A 24,166-nucleotide genomic window follows, 5' to 3' on the forward strand; every position below is an offset into this window, starting at 1 on the left:
TAGAGGGATAATAAAGACTAACGGAATGCGGCTGACACGGTCAAATATCTATAGGCAAAACTCAGACCTTTTATTATGCAGTGGAATGCGGTTATCTTCGAAAAATATCAGAAGGGAAAACAGTCTGCTACTTTTATCATTTACCGAACGGAATGCTGTTGTCTCGTCCTCATAAAATCATAAAAAAACCATGAAAATTAAGCTATTTCCTGTTCATTTCTTACTCGATTAAATGTACCTGTTGTGGTCAAATATCGGCGGAAAACTAATTTTTTTTTATTTGTCTGGTCAAAAATCGAAATAAAACCAAAGAAAACAAAATATTTTCTTTGATTTCTCGTTGATGGAAATATATATATATATATATATATATATATATATATATATATATATATATATATATATATATATATATATATATATATATATATATATATATATATATATATATATATATGTGTGTATATATATATATATATTTTTTTTTGGGAGAACATTTTGCCCAATACATTGCAATTCATATCCCAGACAAGAACAGATATGCAAAGTATAAAAATTCATCGTTCTTTCCTCAGAGTTTAAACCATGGTTAGAAGGAAGTACAAATAGGGATAGTCCACGAAATACTGCCTGAAATAAACACAGTTCAGTGACACCAATTAGAAACGTACACACCCAATTAAACAACTACTGCGCATTATATATATTTCTCCTCTCTTTAGCTCTGGCACCGAAGAGGTGAATGACTTTTCTTTTTCAATTAACGGAAGCAGCAATGTTAGTTCTGCAATTAGGGTCTCCAAACAAACAAGGAAACCTATTAACTTAGCAAAACTGCAAGCTGCCAGTCAACACAAAAGCGAGAAAAGCGGACAAAACTCCGAGACCAACTCTGGCACGAACTTCTAGACTCAAATCAACAGGCCAAGAAATCTATATTCTCCTAGATTCAGGTCAACATTGCTAAGGGAATTACGAAATGCCGCGAAAGTTTTAATTCGTTACTCTCTGTCTGTCTGTCTCTCTCTCTCTCTCTCTCTCTCTCTCTCTCTCTCTCTCTCTCTCTCTCTCTCTCTTTGAAGCTCTGTCTCACTACCATAATCGTGTGTGTTTAGTTATTGGACAACTTACGGAGTTATCAATATTGGAGTCATGTTAGAATGATGATTACTCGGAGGAATTATACTATGACTCAACATGATGAAGTTAATTCTCACACATATAGTTCTACAACTAGACTGGCATTATCTATCTATCTATCTATCTATTTTTTTATAATATATATAAATATAAATATATATAATATATATATAAATATAAATATAAATATATATATATATATATATATATATATATATATATATATATATATATATATATATATATATATATATATATATATATATATATATGCCTCCGACAACTAGCGAGACGAAATGCTTAGGCAAGTTCCTTTAATTTGCAATAAGCCTCCGTTGACCTAATTAGTTATTTAGTACTTTGTGGTTAGTTAACTATTGTGGGTCACAAACAGGATGAAAACAGTCAGAGGGCTAACAACCTCATCCTAAATAAAACTTGCTGACAACCGCAGTATGTGAAAAGCGATTAAAAAAACTGTTGCATGGGTTCACCAACGTTAAGCAAACAGCCATCCGTTTTTTCATTGCCCTTAAAGGACTCCATCCAAGAAGACCTCACCAACATCACGTCGATCCTCAAGTACCAAAACACTGAACATTTCTCTCTCTCGACACCGCTTTTCCCAGTGCCCAAAACAAATTTGCACACATGAAGAACAATAACCGTAATAACAAGAGTAATAGACCAACAGACCTTCAACTGTATTGCAACTCAACTCGCAACCTGAGCATTGCAATCATGCAACAATGGAGGATACTCCAGCAGCAGCTATGGCCCGCGCGCCCGCCGTCATGGATTAAAGTCGCCTAACCCTTGCGACTTGGGGGCCACTACTACTATTCGGCCGCACTGCGAATTATGTTATTCCGATGCAAGTGACCCGACTTCTTTCGATTTTCTCTCGCGGGGTATCGGCTGATGCACGTGATTAATTACGAGAGCGGTTGCGCTTTCTTTTGTTTTTTATTTTCTTTTTTTGTTTTTCTTCTTTGGAATCATTTCGGTAAGAAGAGATAGTGATTGAGAAGTAGAGATACATGATGAGAAGGAGAGAGACAGAAGACTGAGAAGGAGAGACAGAAGATTGAGGAGATAAAAAAAAAAACTATGAAAAATATAAGATTGAGAAGGAGGGGTAAAAAATTGAGAAGGAGAGATAAAAGATTGAGAAGGAGAGATAGAAGACTGAGAAGGAGAGATAAAAAAACTGACAAGGAGAGATAGAAGATTGAGAAGGAGAGAGACAGAAGACTGAGAAGGATAGATAGATCACCGAGGAGATATAGAGGATTGAGGGGAGACAGAAGATTAATGAGATAAAAACTGAGAGATATAAGACTGAGGGATAAAAAATTGAGATGGAGAGATAGAAGATTGAGAAGGAGAGATAGATGACTGAGAAGGAGAGACAGAAGATTAAGAAGGAGAGATAAAAAAACTGAGAAAGAGAGATAGAAGATTGAGAAGGAGACAGAGTACTGAGAAGGAGAGATAGAAGATTGAAGAGATAAAGACTGAGAAGGAGAGATATAAGACTGAGAGAGATAATAAATTAAGAAGGAGAGATAGAAGATTGAGGAGATAAAAAACTGGGAAGGAGAGATATTAAGATTGAAAGAAATAATAAACAAAGAAGGAGAGATAGAAGATTGAGGAGATAAAAAACTGAGAGATATTAGATTGAGAGAGATAATAAATTGAGAAGGAGAGATAGAAGACAGAGAAGGAGAGATAAAAGACTGAAAAGGAACAGGCCGAATGGGAAGAGGAAGACGAGTGTGAATTGGGAAGACAGGGGGAGGAGATGAAAAGAAGGAACAGGAAGAAACCGGTGAGAAAATGGAGGAGAAAAAACCATAAGAATGAGCGGAGGAGGACGAATGAGAAGAGGAAAAGAAAGGAAGAGATGTTGGGATTAAAAGAACGGTAAGAAGAGAGAGGAGGAGGAGGAGGAGGAGGAGGAGGAGGAAGAGGAGGAGGAGGATGGAATGGAATACCGAGTTTAGTCCAAAGGCCAAGCACTGGGACCCATGAGGTCATTCAGCCCTGGAAAGGCAATTGAGAGTAGATAGGCTTGAAAGGTGTAACAGGAGGAAAACCTCGCAGTTGCACCATGAATCAATTGTTAGGAGAGGGTGGATAGCAAGATGGAAGAAAGATAATATGAATGGAGGTATAGTAAAAGGAATGAAAGGGGTTGCAGCTAGGGCCGAAGGGACGCTGCAAAGAAACTTTAGTAATGCCTACAGTCAGGTGCATTGACGGCACTATCCGCCTACAGGGAGGAGGAGGAGGAGGAGGAGGAGGAGGACGAATCGGAAAAGAGAAGAGAAAAGAAAATGAGGGAGGGAAATATAATATTAAGACTAGAGAGATGAAGTAATGACGTCGACCTTGATATTAAATTCTCAGTTCATTTATAAAACAAAAAACTCACACAAATTATTGGGAGAAATTCAATGACACCATGGCCCCTTTAAAATCTCAGCGAAAGCAATTAGTCAGAGAGGAAAAGATTGGTCTCGAAAAAGAGTAAAATAAAAAAAAATCAGCAAAGAATTAATTGCGTTGTTTTCATTCGTTTTCAATCTCTGTTTAAGAAACAATCGAGTACATGAAAGTACGTATGTGTGTATGCATGTATGTATGTATGCATGTATTTGTCAATTTTAAATAAACCTGTCGTCTTTCACATTAACATTTGTCAATTTTAATAAGCCTGTCTCTCTTTCTACCTAGACATGAACACTGCAAGCACACACGCACACACACACACACACACACATATATATATGTATGTATATTATATATTATATATATATGTGTATATATATTCGCGTGTGTGTGCGTGTTTGTTTTCGCTTGCTGTGTTCATGTGTTCACATAGTTTATATGTGTATATATATTATTTTTATACAGTATATATATATATATATATATATATATATATATATATATATATATATATATATATATATATATATATATAAATGTATATATATATATATCTATATTATACGTATACATATATATATACATACATATATATATATATATAAATGTAGATAGTGAAAGAACTTGTTCATTCAAATTGACCTAGTTATCAACACAAAAAAAAAATCACATTGCATTCGTAGGGACAAGTCAAGTCTCCTGGCTTTTGACGTCCATGCTTGAAACCCGCCGGGAATAAAATCATCATTAGCTAATGATCATTAAGCAACATGCGATCACCCCCGAAGGGACATGCCTTAACGTTCCATTAGCTACTTTGTTCGAAAAAAAAAATTTTTTTTAATTCCTGGAAGTGATATTTTTGTTAGAAAATTTATATTTTTTTTACTTGATTTTTATTTCGTGAAGTCTTCGAATTCTTGGAAATCTGTTGTTGTTAAGACGAAATTTTTTATTCTTATTTTTATTCCTATTTATTCATTAAAATCTCCGACCGGCCAGTGAAGAACAAGAGAAATTTGTTTCTGGTGATAGAAAATGCTATAATGTGGTTCGGATTAATATGTTTTTCTTAGCCATGAAAGTAAATCTAATTCTTCGGGCCAGCCCTAGGAGAGCTGTTTTTTCTGGTTAAACTAAGATTTTCTTAATTAAAAGCTTCAATGATCTAATATGTTTTTTCTTAATCTTCAGTGATTTTTTTCTAATTTTCTTATTTCATTTAAAATAACGGTACCTTAAAAGCGATAGGATTTTTACTGTATTTCATTTCATTTGAAAAACTTTGCATTTATCTAAGATTGATACTATTTGTTTTTGTATTCTTTATTTTTTATCTTCCTCATTCATTTCTGATATTCCTTTCCCCTTTATTTCTTTTCATTTTCATTGACGTTCCAAAAAGTTATTAAGTAGTGCTGACATCATGCATAATGTTTTATATTTTTCCATCTTACTTATTTATGCTTTTTATTTCAATCCACCATCCTTCAAAACTATTATTTTCTAATGGATACTGATAACATACACACACGTTCTGTTTAGTTTACCACATAAAACTTTTTTTTTTTCAATCTTACTTATTTATGCTTTTTAGTTTTCTGGAAGGAAAACTACTGTGCCGGCTTTGTCTGTCGATCAGCACCTTTTTCTGTCCGCCCTCAGATCTTAAGAACTAATAAGGCTAGAGGGCTGCAAATTGGTATGTTGATCATCCACCCTCTAATCATCAAACATACCAAATTGCAGCCCTCTAGCCTCCTCGGTAGTTTTTATTTTATTTAAGGTTAAAGTTAGCCATAATCGTGCATCTGGCAACGATATAGGAGAGGCCACCACCGGCCCGTAGTTAAGTTTCATGGGACGCTGCTCATACAGCAGTATATCAAGACCACCGAAAGATAGATCTGTTTTCGGTGGCCTTGATTATACGATATACAGAAAACTCGATTGCGCCGAAGAAACTTCGACGCATTTTTTACTTGTTTTATTTCAACCTGTCATTTTTTCAAACTATTTTCTAATGGATACTGATACCCCACGCGTACTTTCTATTTAGTTTATCACATTAATACTATTTTATTTTTTTTTGCATTCACGCCCCTACTTGTTTTGTATTTGTTTCTCAAAATTTATATTTTTATTATTTTTGCTTTCCACTCACCTCTAACTTTGTTTTTGCATTTGTTCCTCAAAATTATTATTTCATTTTTATGCATTACCCTCACACTTGGGTTTTGTATTTGTTCCTCAAAATTATTTCGTTATTTTTGCATCCCCCTCATCCTTATCTATGTCTTGTGTTTGTTTCTCTCTTATTTCAAAACTAGTACTTTCTAATGGATGCTGATAACATACAAACGTATCATATTTAGTTTATCACATCAAAACCATTGTTTTTACATTCACACCTCTATCTCTGTTTTGTGTTTATTCCAACCAAATCGATATTTTTTTATTATTTTTGCGTCCCCCTTACCTCTACCTCTGTTTTGCGTTTCTCTCTTATTTTTCCGTCTATTTTCCCTCCTGCCGGACCACATCCGTCAGGAGGAATTGTCCCGTCGCTGCCCTGTCGCGCGGAGCCGTCAGCGTCACCTGACGCCTGGGCCTCCAGAGACCGCGAGGCCTTTTCAACATGAATTTCGTGGCATAACATTCCGACCCACCCTTTCGTTGCAAGGAGAGAGAGAGAGAGAGAGAGAGAGAGAGAGAGAGAGAGAGAGAGAGAGAGAGAGAGAGAGAGCTTTTGTGCGTCCGAAACCAGCTCTTGCTTTCTTTTCTCTTTTCTGTCTCTCTCTCTCTCTCTCTCTCTCTCTCTCTCTCTCTCTCTCTGTCTCTCTCTCTCTCTCTGTCTCTCTGTCTCTCTCTCTCTCTCTCTCTCTCTCTCTGACACTCTTCGTCTTTTGTCTCTGACACTTCGTCTTTTGTCTCTGACACTTCGTTGTTTCCTTCTCTCTCTCTCTCTCTCTCTCTCTCTCTCTGTGACACTTCGTTGTTTCCTCCTCTCTGTGTGTGTGTGTGTGTGTGTGTGTGAGACCCTCCGTTTGTGTCTTTGACTTAATACCTATCTGTTCATTCTCTCTCTTTCTCTTTCTCTCTCTGTGACCGTCCGTCTGTCTTTGACTTAATGCCTAACTGACCATCTCTCTCTCTCTCTCTCTTCTCTCTCTCTCTCTCTCTCTCTCTCTCTCTGGGGTTGCCCGTTTGTTAAACTATCTGTTTCTGTCGGACTGAGTTGCCGGTATGTTCGTATGTCTGCTACGCTTTTTCTCTCCCTCTCAGATTCTCATTGCCTGTCGGTCTGACTCTGCAAGGCTTTTAGCTACTCTCTCTCTCTCTCTCTCTCTCTCTCTCTCTCTCTCTCTCTCTCTCTCTCTCTCTCTCTCTCTCTCTCTCTCTCTCTCTCTCTCTCTCTCTCTCTCTCTCTTGTTTCATTTTTTTTTAGAAATGTATACGAGCAAATTACTAGAATAATTCAAATCACTGGAGAAAAAGACTGGAATATTCCAAAATGTAGCCTAACGTTTTTGTACAACATTGCTTTGAAATCTTCCAAATATCTCATTCATGATGTAGTGCTTTTTTTATGCTTTCAAGCACTTCCAATTTCCCACTCTTCAAGATTAAAAGGAAATGCCTGTCGATGGTCATCCACAATTAACAATTAAGAAATGGTCACCTAAATCAATTGTGCCTTTATTGAGCAGCCTCTTGATAAATCTGAAAAGAATTCAGCGAAAAATAATAAAATTGAAATATTATTTTCGTCCAACGAAAGCTGCATAATAAGTATGTTTGTATATGCATATTTACGTATATATACATATAATATATATATATATATATATATATATATATATAGATATATATTATATGTATGTATATATATATATATATGTATGTATATATGTATGTATATAAACAGACTTATAAAAGCTTTCAAGCTATCACAGAATGACCTCACATAAAAAAAAAGTCAATGAAACATTCTTCCTTTAACAATTAAATCAAGGACTAACCGAGGGAGTTAATTACGTGTCAGTACGTGGGTATATAAATTGAGCTCTACCGTAATGCCTTCATTTTCCTTTCTTGTAAGACGGTAAAACCAATTCGCTCTACTTAAACGAAAGAGCCTACGAGTGTTATTATTATTATCATTAAAATTTTTAATATAATTGTTTTCAAAATAACACGTCTCCCTTTTCCTATACTACTATTATTAATACTAGTTATGTACCTACGTGAGCCTCCGTGTGATGGGCATTGGTTTGAAGATGGTCAACAGGATCATTCTTACTTACTGTACCTCCTTTCATATTCTCTTTCTTCCATCTTACTTTCCACCGTCTCCTAACAATTGATTTATAGTACAACTGCGAGGTTTTCCTCCTGTTACACCTTTCAAACCTCTTACTGTCAATTTTCTTCTCAGCGCTGAATGACTTCATAGGTCCCAGTGCTTGGCCTTTGGCCTAAATTCTAAATTCAATACAATTCATAGGATAATTCGATCAAGAAGAGGTGGCAAAGTTGTGAAAACACTGTGCTTGTTGAAGTTACATTTAAATAGAATATAGAATAACGTGTACTACATCTTCCTAAACCCAGCGCCTAAACCTAGGAAAACAGAGATTCCTGAGTGGTAAGAATCCCAACCATTCTATACATAGGCCTTGATGTTGCCACCAAAGCTACCGAGAATATAGACTTTTTTCTTTTTTCTTCATTTTTTTTTATTTCTTAGCAGCTGACATTAGAACACTTGTCATCGTTAACTGGTCTGACAGCTTAACAAGTCGTTCAATGCCTCTGATAATATCGGTCAAACAAAATAAGTCAAAGTTAAGTATATCAAGTCTTTAACAAAAAAGATTTATTTTACGTGGCTAAGAACCAATGGTTACCTAGCAAAGGGATAATATCGAACCACATTATGAAGAAATATCACCGAAATAAAGTCCTCGAACTCTTCAAAATACGTTCAAACAGCCAATGAAGAACTTTCGTCGTCTTTCGTTACAGAGGTGATGATACGAATAATTCTATTGTCGCGATAAGATTATTACTGGTGTGTACAAACCGTTAAAAATGATGGTAATATAAGAGAGGGTCGGAACATCAAGTCCCTACCTTAAGGATGTTTCGAACTGTTATGGCGTTCGAATATGGACACCTTCATTCTGTATATTGATACAAGGGTCATCAAAAGACAGACCGGCCCCAGGCTGGATGGCGGCAATTACACTGCCCTAAGTTTAAATAAAAAGCTGCGCAAACATTTCGAGACTCAGATTGTGGACCCTAAAGATCTGTCCTAAAAACGTAAAACAAAAGGAACAAAAAAAATTTCAATGAGTTGGACAGCTGGTGGAAAGAGACCATGTGAGTTGAGTTGAGTTGAATTTCAGACTTAGGCCAAAGGCCTATCAATGGGACTTATGAGGTCATTTAGCGCTGAAATGAAAATTGACAGTAAAAGGTTTGAAAGGTGTAACAGGAGGAAAATCCCACAGTTGCACTATGAATCCACTGTTCGGATAGGGTGGAAAATAAGATGGAAGAAAGGGAATATTAAAGGAAGTACAGTAAAAGGAACGAAAAGGATTGCAGCTAGGGGTCGAAGGCACGCCGCAAAGAACTTAAGTAATGCCTACAGTGCACCGCATGAGGTGCACTGACGGCTCTAACCCACTACGGGGAAAGAGGCCATATAAAATGAGTAGAAACTAACTGTATATCAGATGTAGGCAGAATCCTGTGAATTATGGATTAACTCGCTGTACAGAAAACTTCCACCATATTAGTCGGTTCACACAACGACAACGTTTGCTCATAAGCACATCGTCGAAGCCCCCTACACATTCCGCCACTAACATCTTTTCCAGAACTTTCTCCGTGATTCTTGAATATCAAAGTCTTATTCTCCACTACCTCTCTTACACCATCAGTCGCATTCTTACTTATCAAGCAAGAGGGCCCAGGTTCGAATCCTGGGCGAGGGCAGGTGGATAGCCAGGCTCTTTTAAAGCCACAGTGTCCGATTATTAACCTTATCAGTACAATATGTAGCTGGATGGTTAGTCGACAATGGTAGTCGCAGAGGAGTTGAAAACGCCATGGGGCTATCTATCTATCTATCTATCTATCTATCTATCTATCTATCTATCTATCTACGTATACATATATATGCATATATAAATATATTAAAAAGTGTGTACACATAAATTACTGTTCATGGAAGAAATGCAAAGGAGAGGCAAACTCTGGTAAACACTTCAAGTATGTATGTATGTATGTATGTATGTATGTATGTATGTATGTATGTATGTATGTATGTATGTATGTATGTGTATCTAAAGATATTTTTCACAGGTGCGTGAGGCTCTTTCATAAAAATACATTTTATTAATAATCTACCGTAGAACAATAAATGAATAAACGAAATGATTATAACATTGTACGAACCCAGTAAGAGAGAGAAAGAGAGCTTTAATAAAAGCCATTCTAATCCTTATACGACTATAGAACACCTTAGTTATAAAAGAAAAACTAACAATCAGCAACAATAATTTCCAAAAATATAAACGCGTTCCCTCAGATATATCACATTAGTCCATACCTACAATTCGAAAAAAACAACACCAACAGCACCACTTGCAAGGACTCACATGCAAACAAAAAAACCATGCTTATACACACACAAACACACACACACACACACACACACACACACAGGAGGCTTCACAACTACCCTGGATGAAAAGGGGAAAACAAAATGCAATTAACACCAGTAAACACAAGTTTTCATCAACAGACAGCAAGTTGTAAAGAACCATACACACACAAACACACACACACACACACATATATATATATATATATATATATATATATATATATATATATATATATATATATATATATATATATGCAGGCGGATATGTATTGATCACGATACACACACTGATACATACATACATACATATATATATATATATATATATATATATATATATATATATATATATATATATATATATATATATATATATACACACATACATATATATATATATAGGTATATATACATATATATATATATGCATATATATGCAGGTATGTATGTATATAATTAAACCAGTTATGATCCCTATACAATACCAGCTGTGAAGACCAACATACGCACACAAACGTACATACAAACACAAGCATTTATACGAAATAAGGCCATAACAATCCACATTCAACACCAGTTACCATCACCAAACAACACCAGTTGTAAGGAACCACACACACACACATACACACACACACAAACACACGTACACACACGCACACACACACACACGCAGGCGGAGCGCTAACCGGAGCCTGGAGTAAATCAATAGCACTGTGACAGGTCCCACGCCGCCATCCCATGCTCTCTCCCCTACCACCCCCCTCCCCAATTCCCTCCCCCCTCCCTGAGGGCCCTCCCCGTCCTTCTCAGGATCCCAGTGTCCCTGTGGCGGAGGAGTCCTATCCAAGGCCCACCCTTTCCCCCAAAAGACTCGGCTCTCTCTCTCTCTCTCTCTCTCTCTCTCTCTCTCTCTCTCTCTCTCTCCTCTGCCCAGCATCTGTTTACCACTGATACCATGATACGACCCTTGAGGAAGGAATCCGCCCGCATCTGTAGAATCATTACTCGGATTTGATCACTTGCGGATTGCATGAGTAAACAACGGCAGCGACTGTAATAATCGTTTCAGTTTTGTAATGATCATTTCAGTTTTGCAATGATCATTTCAGTTTTGTAATGATCATTTCAGTTTTGTAATGATCGTTTCAGTTTTGTAATGATCGTTTCAGTTTTGTAATGATCATTTCAGTTTTGTAATGATCATTTCAGTTTTGCAATGATCATTTCAGTTTTGTCATGAGCGTTTCAGTTTTGTAATGATCGTTTCAATTTTGTAATGATCGTTTCAGTTTTGTAATGATCATTTCAGTTTTGTAATGATCGTTTCAATTTTGTAATGATCGTTTCAGTTTTGTAATGATCATTTCAGTTTTGCAATGATCATTTCACTTTTGAAATGGTCATTTCAGTTTTGTAATGATCGTTTCAGTTTTGTAATGATCGTTTCAGTTTTGTAATGATCGTTTTAGTTTTATAATGATCATTTCAGTTTTGTAATGAGCGTTTCAGTTTTGTAATGATCGTTTCAATTTTGTAATGATCATTTCAGTTTTGCAACGATCATTTCAGTTTTGTAATGATCGTTTCAGTTTTGTAATGATCATTTCGGTTTTGCAATGATCGTTTCAGTTTTGTAATAATCATTTCAGTTTGGTAATGATCGTTTCAGTTTTGTAATGATCATTTCGGTTTTGCAATGATCATTTCAGTTTTATAATGATCATTTCGGTTTTAAAGTAATCATTTCAGTTTTGTAATAATCATTTCAGTCTTGTAGTCACCATTTCAATTTTGTAACAGGTAATCATTTTAGTTCTGTAACAATTACTTCAGTCTTGCAATAATCATTTCGGCTTTGTAATAATCATTTCAAATTTGACTTCCGCGTGGAAAACTTCAATAAATATTCAGGACAAATACTGATCATTTTTACTACCTTGCTTCATTTAGATAAAAACAATTTGGGTCTTAAGACATTTATCCGAGCAACTGTTAACAAAAACCATTCGCAGGTACCGTCATTAAGACCTCGGGTAACAGACAATATCGAGTTTATCAAACAAAAAACAAAGAATTACAGAAAATAATCGACGCTTATAAAAATGGGGCGAGAACCTAAGGCTAAATATTCAAGCGATATCTTTAATTACAAGAAACCCACACGAACGACTTTAGGAATCTCTCTCTCTCTCTCTCTCTCTCTCTCTCTCTCTCTCTCTCTCTCTCTCTCTCTCTCTCGCCACATCAAAGGCGACGCTTTCTTTTTCCACAAGGTAATTTAATCAGAAGTGTGCTTGTATGCTTTGCCAGCTGAGGACAAATAAATCGCGGTGACATTTTGACATTTTCTTTCACCAATACATTATAAAGGAACCTTTACCCTCAAGGTATAGCATCTGCTTTTCATACACTTTATTTTTTTTTTTACATTACTTCACTTTCCTTAATTCTCTTTTTTTATCTTCTTTTTTTCATTATTTCTGTTAATTACTCAACTCGTCTTGTGTCTTTCTTTTTTTTATTATTTCTGTTAATTACTCCACATGTCGTTTCTTTTTTTATTATTTCTGTTAATTACTCCATGTGGTGTGTTTCTTTCTTTTCTTAATTATTTGTGTTAGCTACTCTACACGTCTTGTGTCTTTTTTTCTTATTATTTCTGTTAATTCTCCACATGTCTTGTTTCTTCTTTTCTTAACTATTTCTGTTGCTCTACATGTTTTATTTCTTTCTTTTAATTATTTCTGTTAACTACTCCATATGTCTTATTTCTTTATTCTTTTTTATTTCCGTTAATTACTCCACATGAATTGTTTTTTTTTATTATTTCCGTTAATTACTCCACATGTCTTGTATCTTCTTTTCTTAATTATTTCTGTTAATTACTTTATATGTTTTGTTTCCTTTTTTTAATTATTTCTGTTAATTACTCAATGTCTTATTTCTTTTTTTTATTATTTCCGTTAATTACTCCCCATGTCTTGTTTCTTTCTGGTAGTGTATTTTCCACAAAACTGTCACATCAAGGTTATTAAAAAGAAGAAGACAGTTAATAAAAAAAAGAAGAAATAACATCATATGTTATCAGTCAATGAATGACATAACCGTAATTGTATGGCAAACCAAAGAGGACGTACACTTTAATTACTCACATTCATTAATTAATTTCTTCCGGCTATTCTAATTAAGCGGATGGCCTTTTTATTATCCGGTGGTCACATTCCTTTTAATTTTCAAATAGCTTCCGTAGAAGCGTGCATTTAATAGGATCCCGTGTATCTATGAATGCGTGTGTGCTCTATAATACGCATAAATAATCCCTCATTCAGTCTGAGACTTCATGATTATTTATTGTACATATTCGCATTTAAATGTACATGAAGATTTATATGTTTTCCTTAAACAAAGTATTTTGAGCAAAAAGCACTCTACATGTCTTGTTTCTTACTTTAAAGAATATTTCTGTTAATTACTCCACATGTTTTGTTTCTTTCTTTTTCTAATTACTTCTGTTAATTACTCCACATGAATTATTTCTTCTTTTCTTAATTGTTTCTGTTAAATACTCCATATGTTTTGTTTTCTTTTTTTAATTATTTCTGTTAATTACTCCACATTTCTTATTTCTTATCTTAATTATTTCTGTTAATAATTACTCCACATGTTTTAATTCTTCTTTTCTTAATTATTTCTGTTAATTAGTCCACATGTCTTATTTCTTTCTTCTTTTAATTATTTTCATTGTTCATAAAACTCCTCAAGAAATAATGTGAGATGAATAGCCAACTGAATAAATGAACCAAAGAGTGCCAGACCTTTTTCCCTTATAGATTCTCAAGAACCAATTCGGGAAACAATATTCACACCCTTAAGCAAAACGTACCGCTTTCTTTGCAATAATACAGTATCCCTCTTTTCCACATGACAAGGAGCGAGAACAATTATATTACCTTCAGCTAAATATATTGTTAGTTTATCTCTCACTATTCTCAGCATGCGGAAGGTACTTTAACACAATTCATTTACCCCGTCGTTCTAATACTTTCTACTCAAAATGTCTTTTTGTGGACATTTTCTTCCCTTCAGCTGTAGTGAATCTTTCCTAAATATTGTATCAAAATAAACCAACATCATAAATCTAGTAGACTCCTCCTATTCCCATGCTATCTTCCTTGCTTTTCCATGTTAAGGGTCTCCTCTTCATTTCAATCACCCTACTCTTGCTTTCTTGTCTAACTCTCTTGTCTAATATTCTCTCCCTTTCTATTGTGTTCAATTTACTAGCAAATTTGACTCAAAGGGGCTGGTCAGAATTCTGCAAAACATGGTTTTACCATACCAGTAAATTAAAAGGTGCAGTAATAAATAAGAATACATTGGTAAATGTCTATATGTACTCTTTCTAAATTTTGATATGCAGTAACATTAACACACACACACACACACACAACCGCGTCCAATAAGCAGGAAAAGGATTGAGCAAGGTCAGCAAATAGCCAACTGGCTTTCCATGAACGTTTTAGGAAGCCACAGCCACAACCCGAAACAACTATTTTTCAGGATGATGAGGTGTATTGTTCTGGAATTATATGCTGGGAAGAATCTCGGCTTCAATTACGGGTACTAATGACTTCTGCTGGGAGTGGCAAGTGACCTGACTAGTCATAGCGCTGCGGGCTACAGGTGCTCTCAAGAAAAAGCAGAATCATTCGCTGAGTCTCTGTGAGCATAAATGAGTGTGTGTGTGTGTGTGTGTGTGTATATGTATATATATATATATATATATATATATATATATATATATATATATATATATATATATATATATATATATATATATATATTATATACATATATATATATATATATATATATATATATATATATATATATATATATAGATAGATAGGTAGATAGATGGATAGACATATATATGCATATATAAACAGATAAATGGATACAGATAAATGGATAATGTGTATTTTTCCTCTTAATTTGTTGCCTGTAGTGCGTTCTCCATTAAGAGAACTTTAAATCCACTTACGACATAAAGCAAAAAAAGTAAATTAACTGAGTGAGAGTATATCTATATATGTATGTATGTATGTGTATGTGTGTACATATATATGTGTGTGTATGTATATACATGCACTTCACTGTGTAAACATGAAACATAACATTCTAATTCATAAAAAAATAATTTCGTAAAAATCCCAACGGTCAGACTCAGAAAGAAAGCAACGATTTTATCACAGCTTCATAACCCACCTCCTATCCTATTCCAGCAAAGTGCAAGAGGATTATGGTCGGTAAAATTACTCTCGAACTTAAAAGTTACGATCAAAATTAATTTCGAAGTGAAAAGTAGCTGAAACTGAAGACGAAAATGTCTTCCTCCTCGACATTATACTTTATGTGGGTAAATACAAATGCTTATCAAAATGGAGAAGAAAGATGGTGAAAATGAAAATCAGCTAAAAATTAGGAAAAATTGTATGTCTCATCGACATTATATCTAACATAGGTAAATATAATACTTTTCAAAATGGGAAAAAAAAGAAGGTGAAAAGCACTTCAGTCTCTTTGCAGAAACGCTGCCTTTCATCATGATTCTGTTGAGTGGCCTTTCTAAGGGTAAATTCCAGCCTTGACATGAAAGTTTAATCACGAGTTTATGGTTTAGGTTATCATCAGTTTTATTGAGTGTGAGTTAAACAGGTTTAAAATTAATCAAATTGTTAATAAACTAAGCCTGAAACCGGTGATTAATAAGAACAGAATAAATATAATGCATGAAAAGAAAATCTTATCCTGCAAGCGTTGCTGACCAACACATTATTATTATTATTATTATTATTATTATTATTATTATTATTATTATTATTACTTAGAATTCACATTCTCGTGAAAAACAGTTGTGTAATCAAAATCCACAATTACATAGTAATAAAATTAACTATATATTTGTAGTTTTTTTTACACAGTTATTATTATTATTATTATTATTATTATTATTATTATTATTATTATTATTATTATTATTATTATTATTATTATTATTATTATTATTATTATTCAGGTCGTGAAAAACAGTTGTGTAATCCCACAATTCATAGTGACAATTAACTATATATTTGTAGAGTTTTTTTACACAATTATTAGGGGTTATTATTATTAGTAAAATTATTATTATTAATTATTATTATTTTATTATTATTATTATTATTCAGGTGATAAACCCTCTTCATATGAAATATTAGTAAAATCTAAAAGAAATTGAAGAATGTAACTTCTCTATAAACTTCTTCGGAAATTCGTCAGGATTCAGCTTTAGGGTAACGATGTACAGAGGGAAATTAATAATTGGTCGAAGGAAAAACTTGGAAAAACTGCATTTGATCTGCGAGTAGCCAACGTCTCATTTAAACTCATTTTGAACTGAACTGAATATAGAATTTAGGCCAAAGGCCAAGCCCTGGGACCTATGAGGTCATTCAGCGCTGAAACGGAAATTGACAGTAAAAAGCTTGAAAGGTATAACACAAGGAAAACTTCGCAGTTGCACTATGAATCAATTGTTAGGAGGAGGTGGAGAGTAAGACGGAAGAAAGAGAATAGGAAAGGAGGTACAGTAAAAGGAACGAAAGGGGGTTGCAACTAGGGGCCTAAGGAAGGGACGCTGCAAAGAACCTTAAATAATGCCTACAGTGTACCACATAAGGTGCACTGATGGCACTACCAACGTATGGGAAAACTTTTTTTTTTATTTTTGAAGAAGTTTAGCCAAGTTAAATGTTTTGGATCACTTTTAGACGGTTGCTTGGTCACGCCTTGAATAATAAAAACATTAAAAATACTTATAGTAACACGAGTCTTGAAATGGAGAAACAAATCCACAGTTATGTATGGGTACAGGTTTAAAAATAAATCTCTACAGAGTGCTTTATTTATTTTTAAATATACACCATGTACCCAATACCATACATAACTGTGGATTGGTTTCTCCAATGAAAATATTGTTTACTGATACACTTTTGCATTAAATCTATTCAGTACCTCTTTTATGCAAACATATTTATGTTTTTGCTTATACATCACACACACACACACACACACACACACACCATCTATTTACACGAGTTTCAAATCATACTGGTAACGGCATTTTCACTCTGGATTCAGAAAACGCAATTTACCCAGAACACAAAAGTGACGCATTTTCTAAATCTCGGCGAAAGATTAATTCCGAATAAATATTCATAAATATAATTACTGTGCGTTCATTATTCGTAATTGTATTATTGCTTTTTAATCCAACAGCAATAATAGCATCCTTTTTTTGCTTGCGCGGATTGCTATCAATCACTGAAACCATAGCTTCATTATAGCCTTTTATTACTGTGATTAGTAATATTATTGTGATCTGTAACTTCAGGTAAATCCCTTACTGTATTCCGGTGACTTACTGAGGTTACTATTATCAGTATTATCATAATCATAATCAGTGTAGTTGTTGATGCTATTATCTACAACTTTTATCTGTCTCTGCATATTGTATTTGTATATTGTGTTCATATGAAATAAATTATTATTATTATTGTTTATTATTATTAATTATTATTATTATTATTATTATTATTATTATTATTATTATTATTATTATTATCATCCCTAGTACACCAAGCATGCCCTTTATATCGTATGCAAGCTAAACACAAATTTTGGGATACTGATTAACATTCTTCTAAAAGTAAAATGAATGAGTTAATTACACCAAATTTAACTCTGCAAGAAGAATAACAGCAGCGAGAATTATCACTGAGAATTATCCGCTAAGTAAAATACTCGAACAAGATATCGGCTGTACAACAACCAGACGACCCAATTCAAATCCAAACTTTTCATATGAATACTAAATACACACACATTATATATATATATATATATATATATATATATATATATATATATATATATATATATATATATATATATATATATATATATATATATATATATATATATATATATATATATATATATGTGTGTGTGTGTGTGTGTGTGTGTGTGTGTGTGTTCTTCCATATGCAAGAATTTAGTGAATGAATCATCCTTTATGTTTTCATGGAGCTATTTCACAAGTAATATAAACGTAAGTCACTACCCCTCTTTAACAGCTGGACACGTTTAATAGATATATTTATATATATATATATATATATATATATATATATATATATATATATATATATATATATATATATATATATATATATATATATATATATATATATATGAAAAATTTAAATGAATATTTATGTAGCTTAACTGCAATGAATACCAAAAATTAAAGAATTCAGTGAAACGATTAACTAATTAATTGACAGACTGGCTAACTACTTAATTAGTCAATTAAATAACTGACACAGACAAACAGGTGAAGCCTTTAGACCGTGGAAGTCCACGGAACAGCGGCTACAGCTCAGCCCAAGTTAAGAAAACTCTGGCTATGGGGTCACCCAGAAAAAGCGACACAGATGCTCCAGTGATTTATCAACTGAAGGAAAAGCATGCTGAGCATTTTGATCTACTCAAAGGGAGGTCCTTACCATTTGTTTTTTTCTCAAGAGAAAATATACAATTTTCTTGTCTTTAACATTTTTATATATACGAAGATACTTTGTTGAAATTCCTTCCATCCTGTGTCACTTACCATATTTATTTTCCGTATGTACGTATTTATGGAATCTCCACAATATGACGAGATCCATAATGTTTTACTTTTATTTTGCTACCAAGAAAACATTAAGTGCTCGAGTCATCTTGCCCACTACCAAAGAGTTTTAATACTCTCAGCTACCATCTACAAGAGTATTAGGAAGCATTTCTTCATTATTTCAACGTATGGTCAAAACTCTAAGACTTGACGACTTTCCATAGAAAATGTCCGATTAGTCACGGAATTATGGAACTCTACCCTACAGATGTTTCTCATAATTTACAAAAACACATTAAAGCATTACGTCTAGATTTCAAATAGATTCAGATTCAAATCGATATCGTCTGTTTTCTCTTACTTGCAAGATCAAAGAATATATTCTTTGAACCAAGATTTTTCCACAATTAAGTTGAGGACTTCAAATACAATTTTTTCCAACAAAGGTTCTCAAAGTCAAACCACCGAAAGTTTAATAATGAATTCCCGATGCGTTTGAGTCACTCAAATGATAAAAAACAAACAGACTTAAATAAAATTCAATTCTATTAATATTTGCGATGGTCTTCAGAACACCATCATTAACCAAGTATTGTCGTTTGCGCCATGTCTTGATAACCTTTGAGAATACCGAACGAAGGTTAAATCCAACTCCGTATTAAGTTTGTCTTTGGGGTAATGGTAAGAACACCATTCATCTCTTTCTCTCTCTCTATTTTACGTATGTTTGTTTTTGCCATGTGAAAAGCACTGAAATAAGATAACCAGAGAAGATGATTAAAAATAGAAAACACTAAAAGTAATAACAAAATGAACTGAAAAATAATTACAAAATGAACTGCAAAATATATAACAAAATTAGAGAAAACTGTTTTTTAAATTTTATCTTTATCACAGACCCAAATTCACGACCTATCATTAACAACTAACATTTTATTGAACTCCAAAAATAATCAACTTAGCGAACTATTATATATATAACCACGCAAATACTCAACATAGCACTAACAGCTAACATCCTATTTAACTCCCGAATTCCGAACATAACATGAACAAATAACATTCTGCTTAGCGCCAAAAATATTCATCAGAGCGCATTAACAATCAACATTCCATTTAGCTACATAAATAATCAACATGCTTACAACTAACATGTTAATATCCAGCAACCGTTCTTTTAATCCTGTGTCGCCTAAGATAAAATAAATATGAAAAATAAAGCAAAAATGAAAATATAAAAAATAAAGTAAAATTGAAGATTTTAAATAAAAAAAATAAAGCAGAAATGAAGACATCTGCATAAAAAATGAAAATGAATATGAAAAATAAAACAAAAATGATAATAAATATAAAAAATTAAAGCAAAAATGAAGACATATCAAAAGTGTTTCCTTGTTGACGGCGAGATAAGAATAAACAAGAAAACAAGAAGACTAAACCCATTTACACCTCGAAAAAAATATAAACTTTCCGCTATAAGAGTCTTCAACTCACACTACTCACAAAAAAAGGAGAGAGAGAGAGAGAGAGAGAGAGAGAGAGAGAGAGAGAGAGAGAGAGAGAGAGAGACGCTGAAAGAAACGAAGCGAAGTGGAAAGAAGGGGAGAAACGCTGTTGAATGAGTAAAAATAGATCAAACATAAGGCAAATAAGAATAAGTGTGATGAAAGCACCGAAATAAAAATGAAGTGTAAATACGCTTCAATAAGAGAAAAAAAACGACTAAAAGAGAGTACGAAGCATGAAAAGAAAATGTTACAAAAATAATATACTGAAGGGTCCCCAGTTGAGAAAGCTGAAAGATACAGAAAGGTAATAATTGCAAGAAGAACCAGAGAAGTAAAGGGGAACAGAGAGAGAGAGAGAGAGAGAGAGAGAGAGAGAGAGAGAGAGAGGAGGGCTGATGTCCCCACTGGACCCATCAAAAGCCATCACATGATTGCTTTTCAGGGGTAAACGCCCCTTCCCTACTATCACGGTTTTAAGCTGAGTCTCTCTCTCTCTCTCTCTCTCTCTCTCTCTCTCTCTCTCTCTCTCTCTCTCTCTCTCTCTCTCTTTTTATATATCACACAAATAAGCATAAACTTCTGCCATAAACGAATGAGACAATCAAATAGGATTATTATCTCTTGGTTCTGCATACATACATGCATACATAATTACCTACATGCATACATACATACATAAATATACTCTTGTATGCACACACAATCGTTTGACTAATGCATAAGCTATTTTATTCTTTTAGAAACTATAAAAAAATATATTAAGAACAAGATCCCGTACTAACCATACCCGGACATTTTCACTCATCGTGCGTCTTTAAAAGAACTATATATTCTCTCTCTCTCTCTCTCTCTCTCTCTCTCTCTCTCTCTCTCTCTCTCTCTCTCTCTCTCTCTCTCTCTCTCATTCCGCCGGCGCCCAATCAATATAGCAACCTTTAAAGGATTAACTTGGCCCCTATTTTCAAGCAGATGATAAAGGTAGCAGCCCTTTTTACCGTATTGATAAAAGTGTTCGCTAGCTTCGCGAAGCAAAAATTAAGAAGGGGATTACTGAAAAAGCCGCGCTAAGATTATCCCCTGAATTACGGCAGGAGAAATAACTGCATAGATCCGTGCACACACACACATATACACACACGCACGCCAATTCTTGTGCGTGTCTGAGTAGATTATTTATACGCAAACGAGTAGTAATGCATGCTGGTGCTATAATCCTCAATGACTATAGGTGGGTGTGTATGTACGAGTATGTACGTATGTATGTGTATATATATACATGTATATATATAGGGGAGAGAGAGAGAGAGAGAGAGAGAGAGAAAAAGAGAGAGAGTGAGAGAGAGAGGTGCATTTTCAAGTTGGCATGTGCCCATGAATACACAAAACAATTTTAAACGTGTATTGTACTGTACTTAAATTACGAATATTTATATGCATGAAGATGCTTATTGTACTTTGCGATTATTCAGAACTAATCAGATTTATTTAAAAGGTTTGCATACTTTTATAAAAAAAAAAAAAAAAAAAACAACACATAAATATAGGCTAAATCGTTTTCAGAAGACGTCTTACATCTCTTTAATGACCGTGGCGTGTCAAACGATGCAATTCAGTAACTTTAACAACCTTTCCTTGCCTAATATGCGGATACAAATGAAAGTGAATTCTTTTTCTGGTGGCGTTCTGAAAATCTGTGCTCTCGACGATGCAGATTTGTTCATTCCATGTCAGATATACAGCCAACCTGATCTCTTGAAAAATGTTCCTTCCGTCATATATGAATTGAATATAGAATTTAGGCCAAGGGCCAAGCACTGGGACCTACGAGGTCATTCAACGCTGAAATGGAAATTTACAGCAAAAGGTTTGAAAGGTGTTACAGGAGGAAAACCTCGCAGTTGCACTATGAATCAATTGTTAGGAGAGGGTGGAAAGTAAGATGGAAGAAAGAGAATATGAAAGGAGGTACAGTAAAAGGAGCGAAAGGGGTTGCAGGTAGGGGCCGAAGGCATGCTGCAAAGAACCGTAAGTAATCCCTACAGACCGCCGCATGAGGTTCACTGACGGCACTACCTCCCTACGGTGTCCGTCAGATCCTCTGGTCCATTCTGATTTTTCGTGACGGCAACAATAACTTTGCCTCCTAAACGGTGCAAAATCGGTGAAAGCTTCTAGGTTATAGATCTTGTAGGTAGAACTTTTTAATAAATAATAAATAATAACAGAGGCGAAAACAAACTAACGTACAAACAAAATTTAATGGAAACCAGCAAAGAAGGGGTTTTACCTTAGTAACTTAGCAGATTCAGGAGTTTAAAATTGTTAAAATTTCCAGTGAAATCAAAGTTTAAAAGTGCCTCAAGTCTAACGATGCTTCATTGCCCATATCTAACAATGCTTGATTGCCCATGTCTAACAATGCTTCATAGCCCATATCTAACAATGCTTCATAGCCCATATCTAACAATGCTTCATTGCTCACATCTCACAGTGCTTCATTGCCCACATCTAACAACGCTTCATTGTCCATATCTAACAATGCTTCACAGCCTATATCTAACAATGCTCCACAGCCCATATCTAACAATTCTTCATAGCCCATATCTAACAATGCTTCGTTGCCCATATCTAACAATGGTTCACTGCCCATAAGTAACAATACTTCATAGTTCATATCTAACAATGCTTCATTGCCCATAAGTAACAATACTTCATAGTTCATATCTAACAATGCTTCATTGACCATAAGTAACAATGCTTCATTGTCCATATCTAACAATGCTTCATAGCCCATATCTAACAATGCTTCATTGCCCATATCTAACAATGCTTCATTGCTCATATCTAACAATGCTTCATTGCTCATATCTAACAATGCTTCATTGCCCATATCTAACAATGCTTCATTGCCCATATCTAACAATGCTTCATTGCCCATATCTAACAATGCTTCATAGCCCATAGGACTAAAAGAGCAATTATTAAGGACAACGTGGTCCTAGTTAATAATTTTAAAGGAGGAAACACTGTAATTGAAGATTTCAGCTGTCTAGGACCAATCAGCAGACCCACTGTGGCGGGTGCCAGCAACAGCTGGGATTCAAGGAAAGGATGAAGGGCTAGCAACTTCACGCCGCTGCTAACCGATAAGCTCAAACCTAACGCAGCCACTGGGAATTTGGTGTATAGTGAAAAATATACAGGTTAATAGAAAGTATCCTTTCAATATATTTATATCAGAAATGGGTTACACAATGCATTATTAATACTACATTACAAAAAGTAGGCTCCTTCAAAAACCTATTTAACCGACATTACTTTAGACTCTTTGGGTGCTAAATAACGTCTTCAATAAAGAAATATTATAGTTCTTCGCTGGACGAGTCGGTAGAGTTCTCGACTGGCACTCTGCTAGGTCCGAGTTCGAGTCTTCGGCCGGCCAATGAAGAATTAGAGGAATTTATTTCTGGTGATAGAAATTAATTTCTCGCTATAATGTGGTTCGGATTCCACAATAAGCTGTAGGTCCCGTTGCTAGGTAACCAATTGGTTCTTAGCCACGTCATATAAGTGTAATCATTCGGGCCAGCCCTAGGAGAGCTGTTAATCAGCTCAGTGGTCTGGTTTAAACTAAGGTATATTTAGCTTAAAGAAAAATAT

The 24,166-nt window shown here is 34.3% G+C and overlaps 2 protein-coding genes across 5 annotated transcripts in view; both read right to left on the reverse strand.

Moving 5' to 3' along the window:
* Positions 1-24,166, reverse strand: part of LOC136833471 (insulin gene enhancer protein ISL-1-like) — a 567,526-nt gene that overhangs the window by 470,892 nt on the left and 72,468 nt on the right. The gene's annotated exons all lie outside the window — the stretch shown is intronic.
* On the reverse strand, positions 22,992-23,468 carry LOC136840432 (uncharacterized). Its single transcript, XM_067107113.1, has one exon. It carries the CDS (start codon positions 23,466-23,468, stop codon positions 22,992-22,994), a length of 477 nt encoding a protein of 158 aa, XP_066963214.1.

The sequence above is a fragment of the Macrobrachium rosenbergii genome, chromosome 1 (assembly GCF_040412425.1).
Source record: "Macrobrachium rosenbergii isolate ZJJX-2024 chromosome 1, ASM4041242v1, whole genome shotgun sequence".
Classification (NCBI taxonomy): Eukaryota; Metazoa; Arthropoda; class Malacostraca; order Decapoda; family Palaemonidae; genus Macrobrachium; species Macrobrachium rosenbergii.

Bases quoted from the DNA above. Each gene is read 5' to 3' on its own strand.
- LOC136840432 (XM_067107113.1), bottom strand. From the start codon at position 23,468: ATGGGCTATGAAGCATTGTTAGATATGGGCAATGAAGCATTGTTAGAT.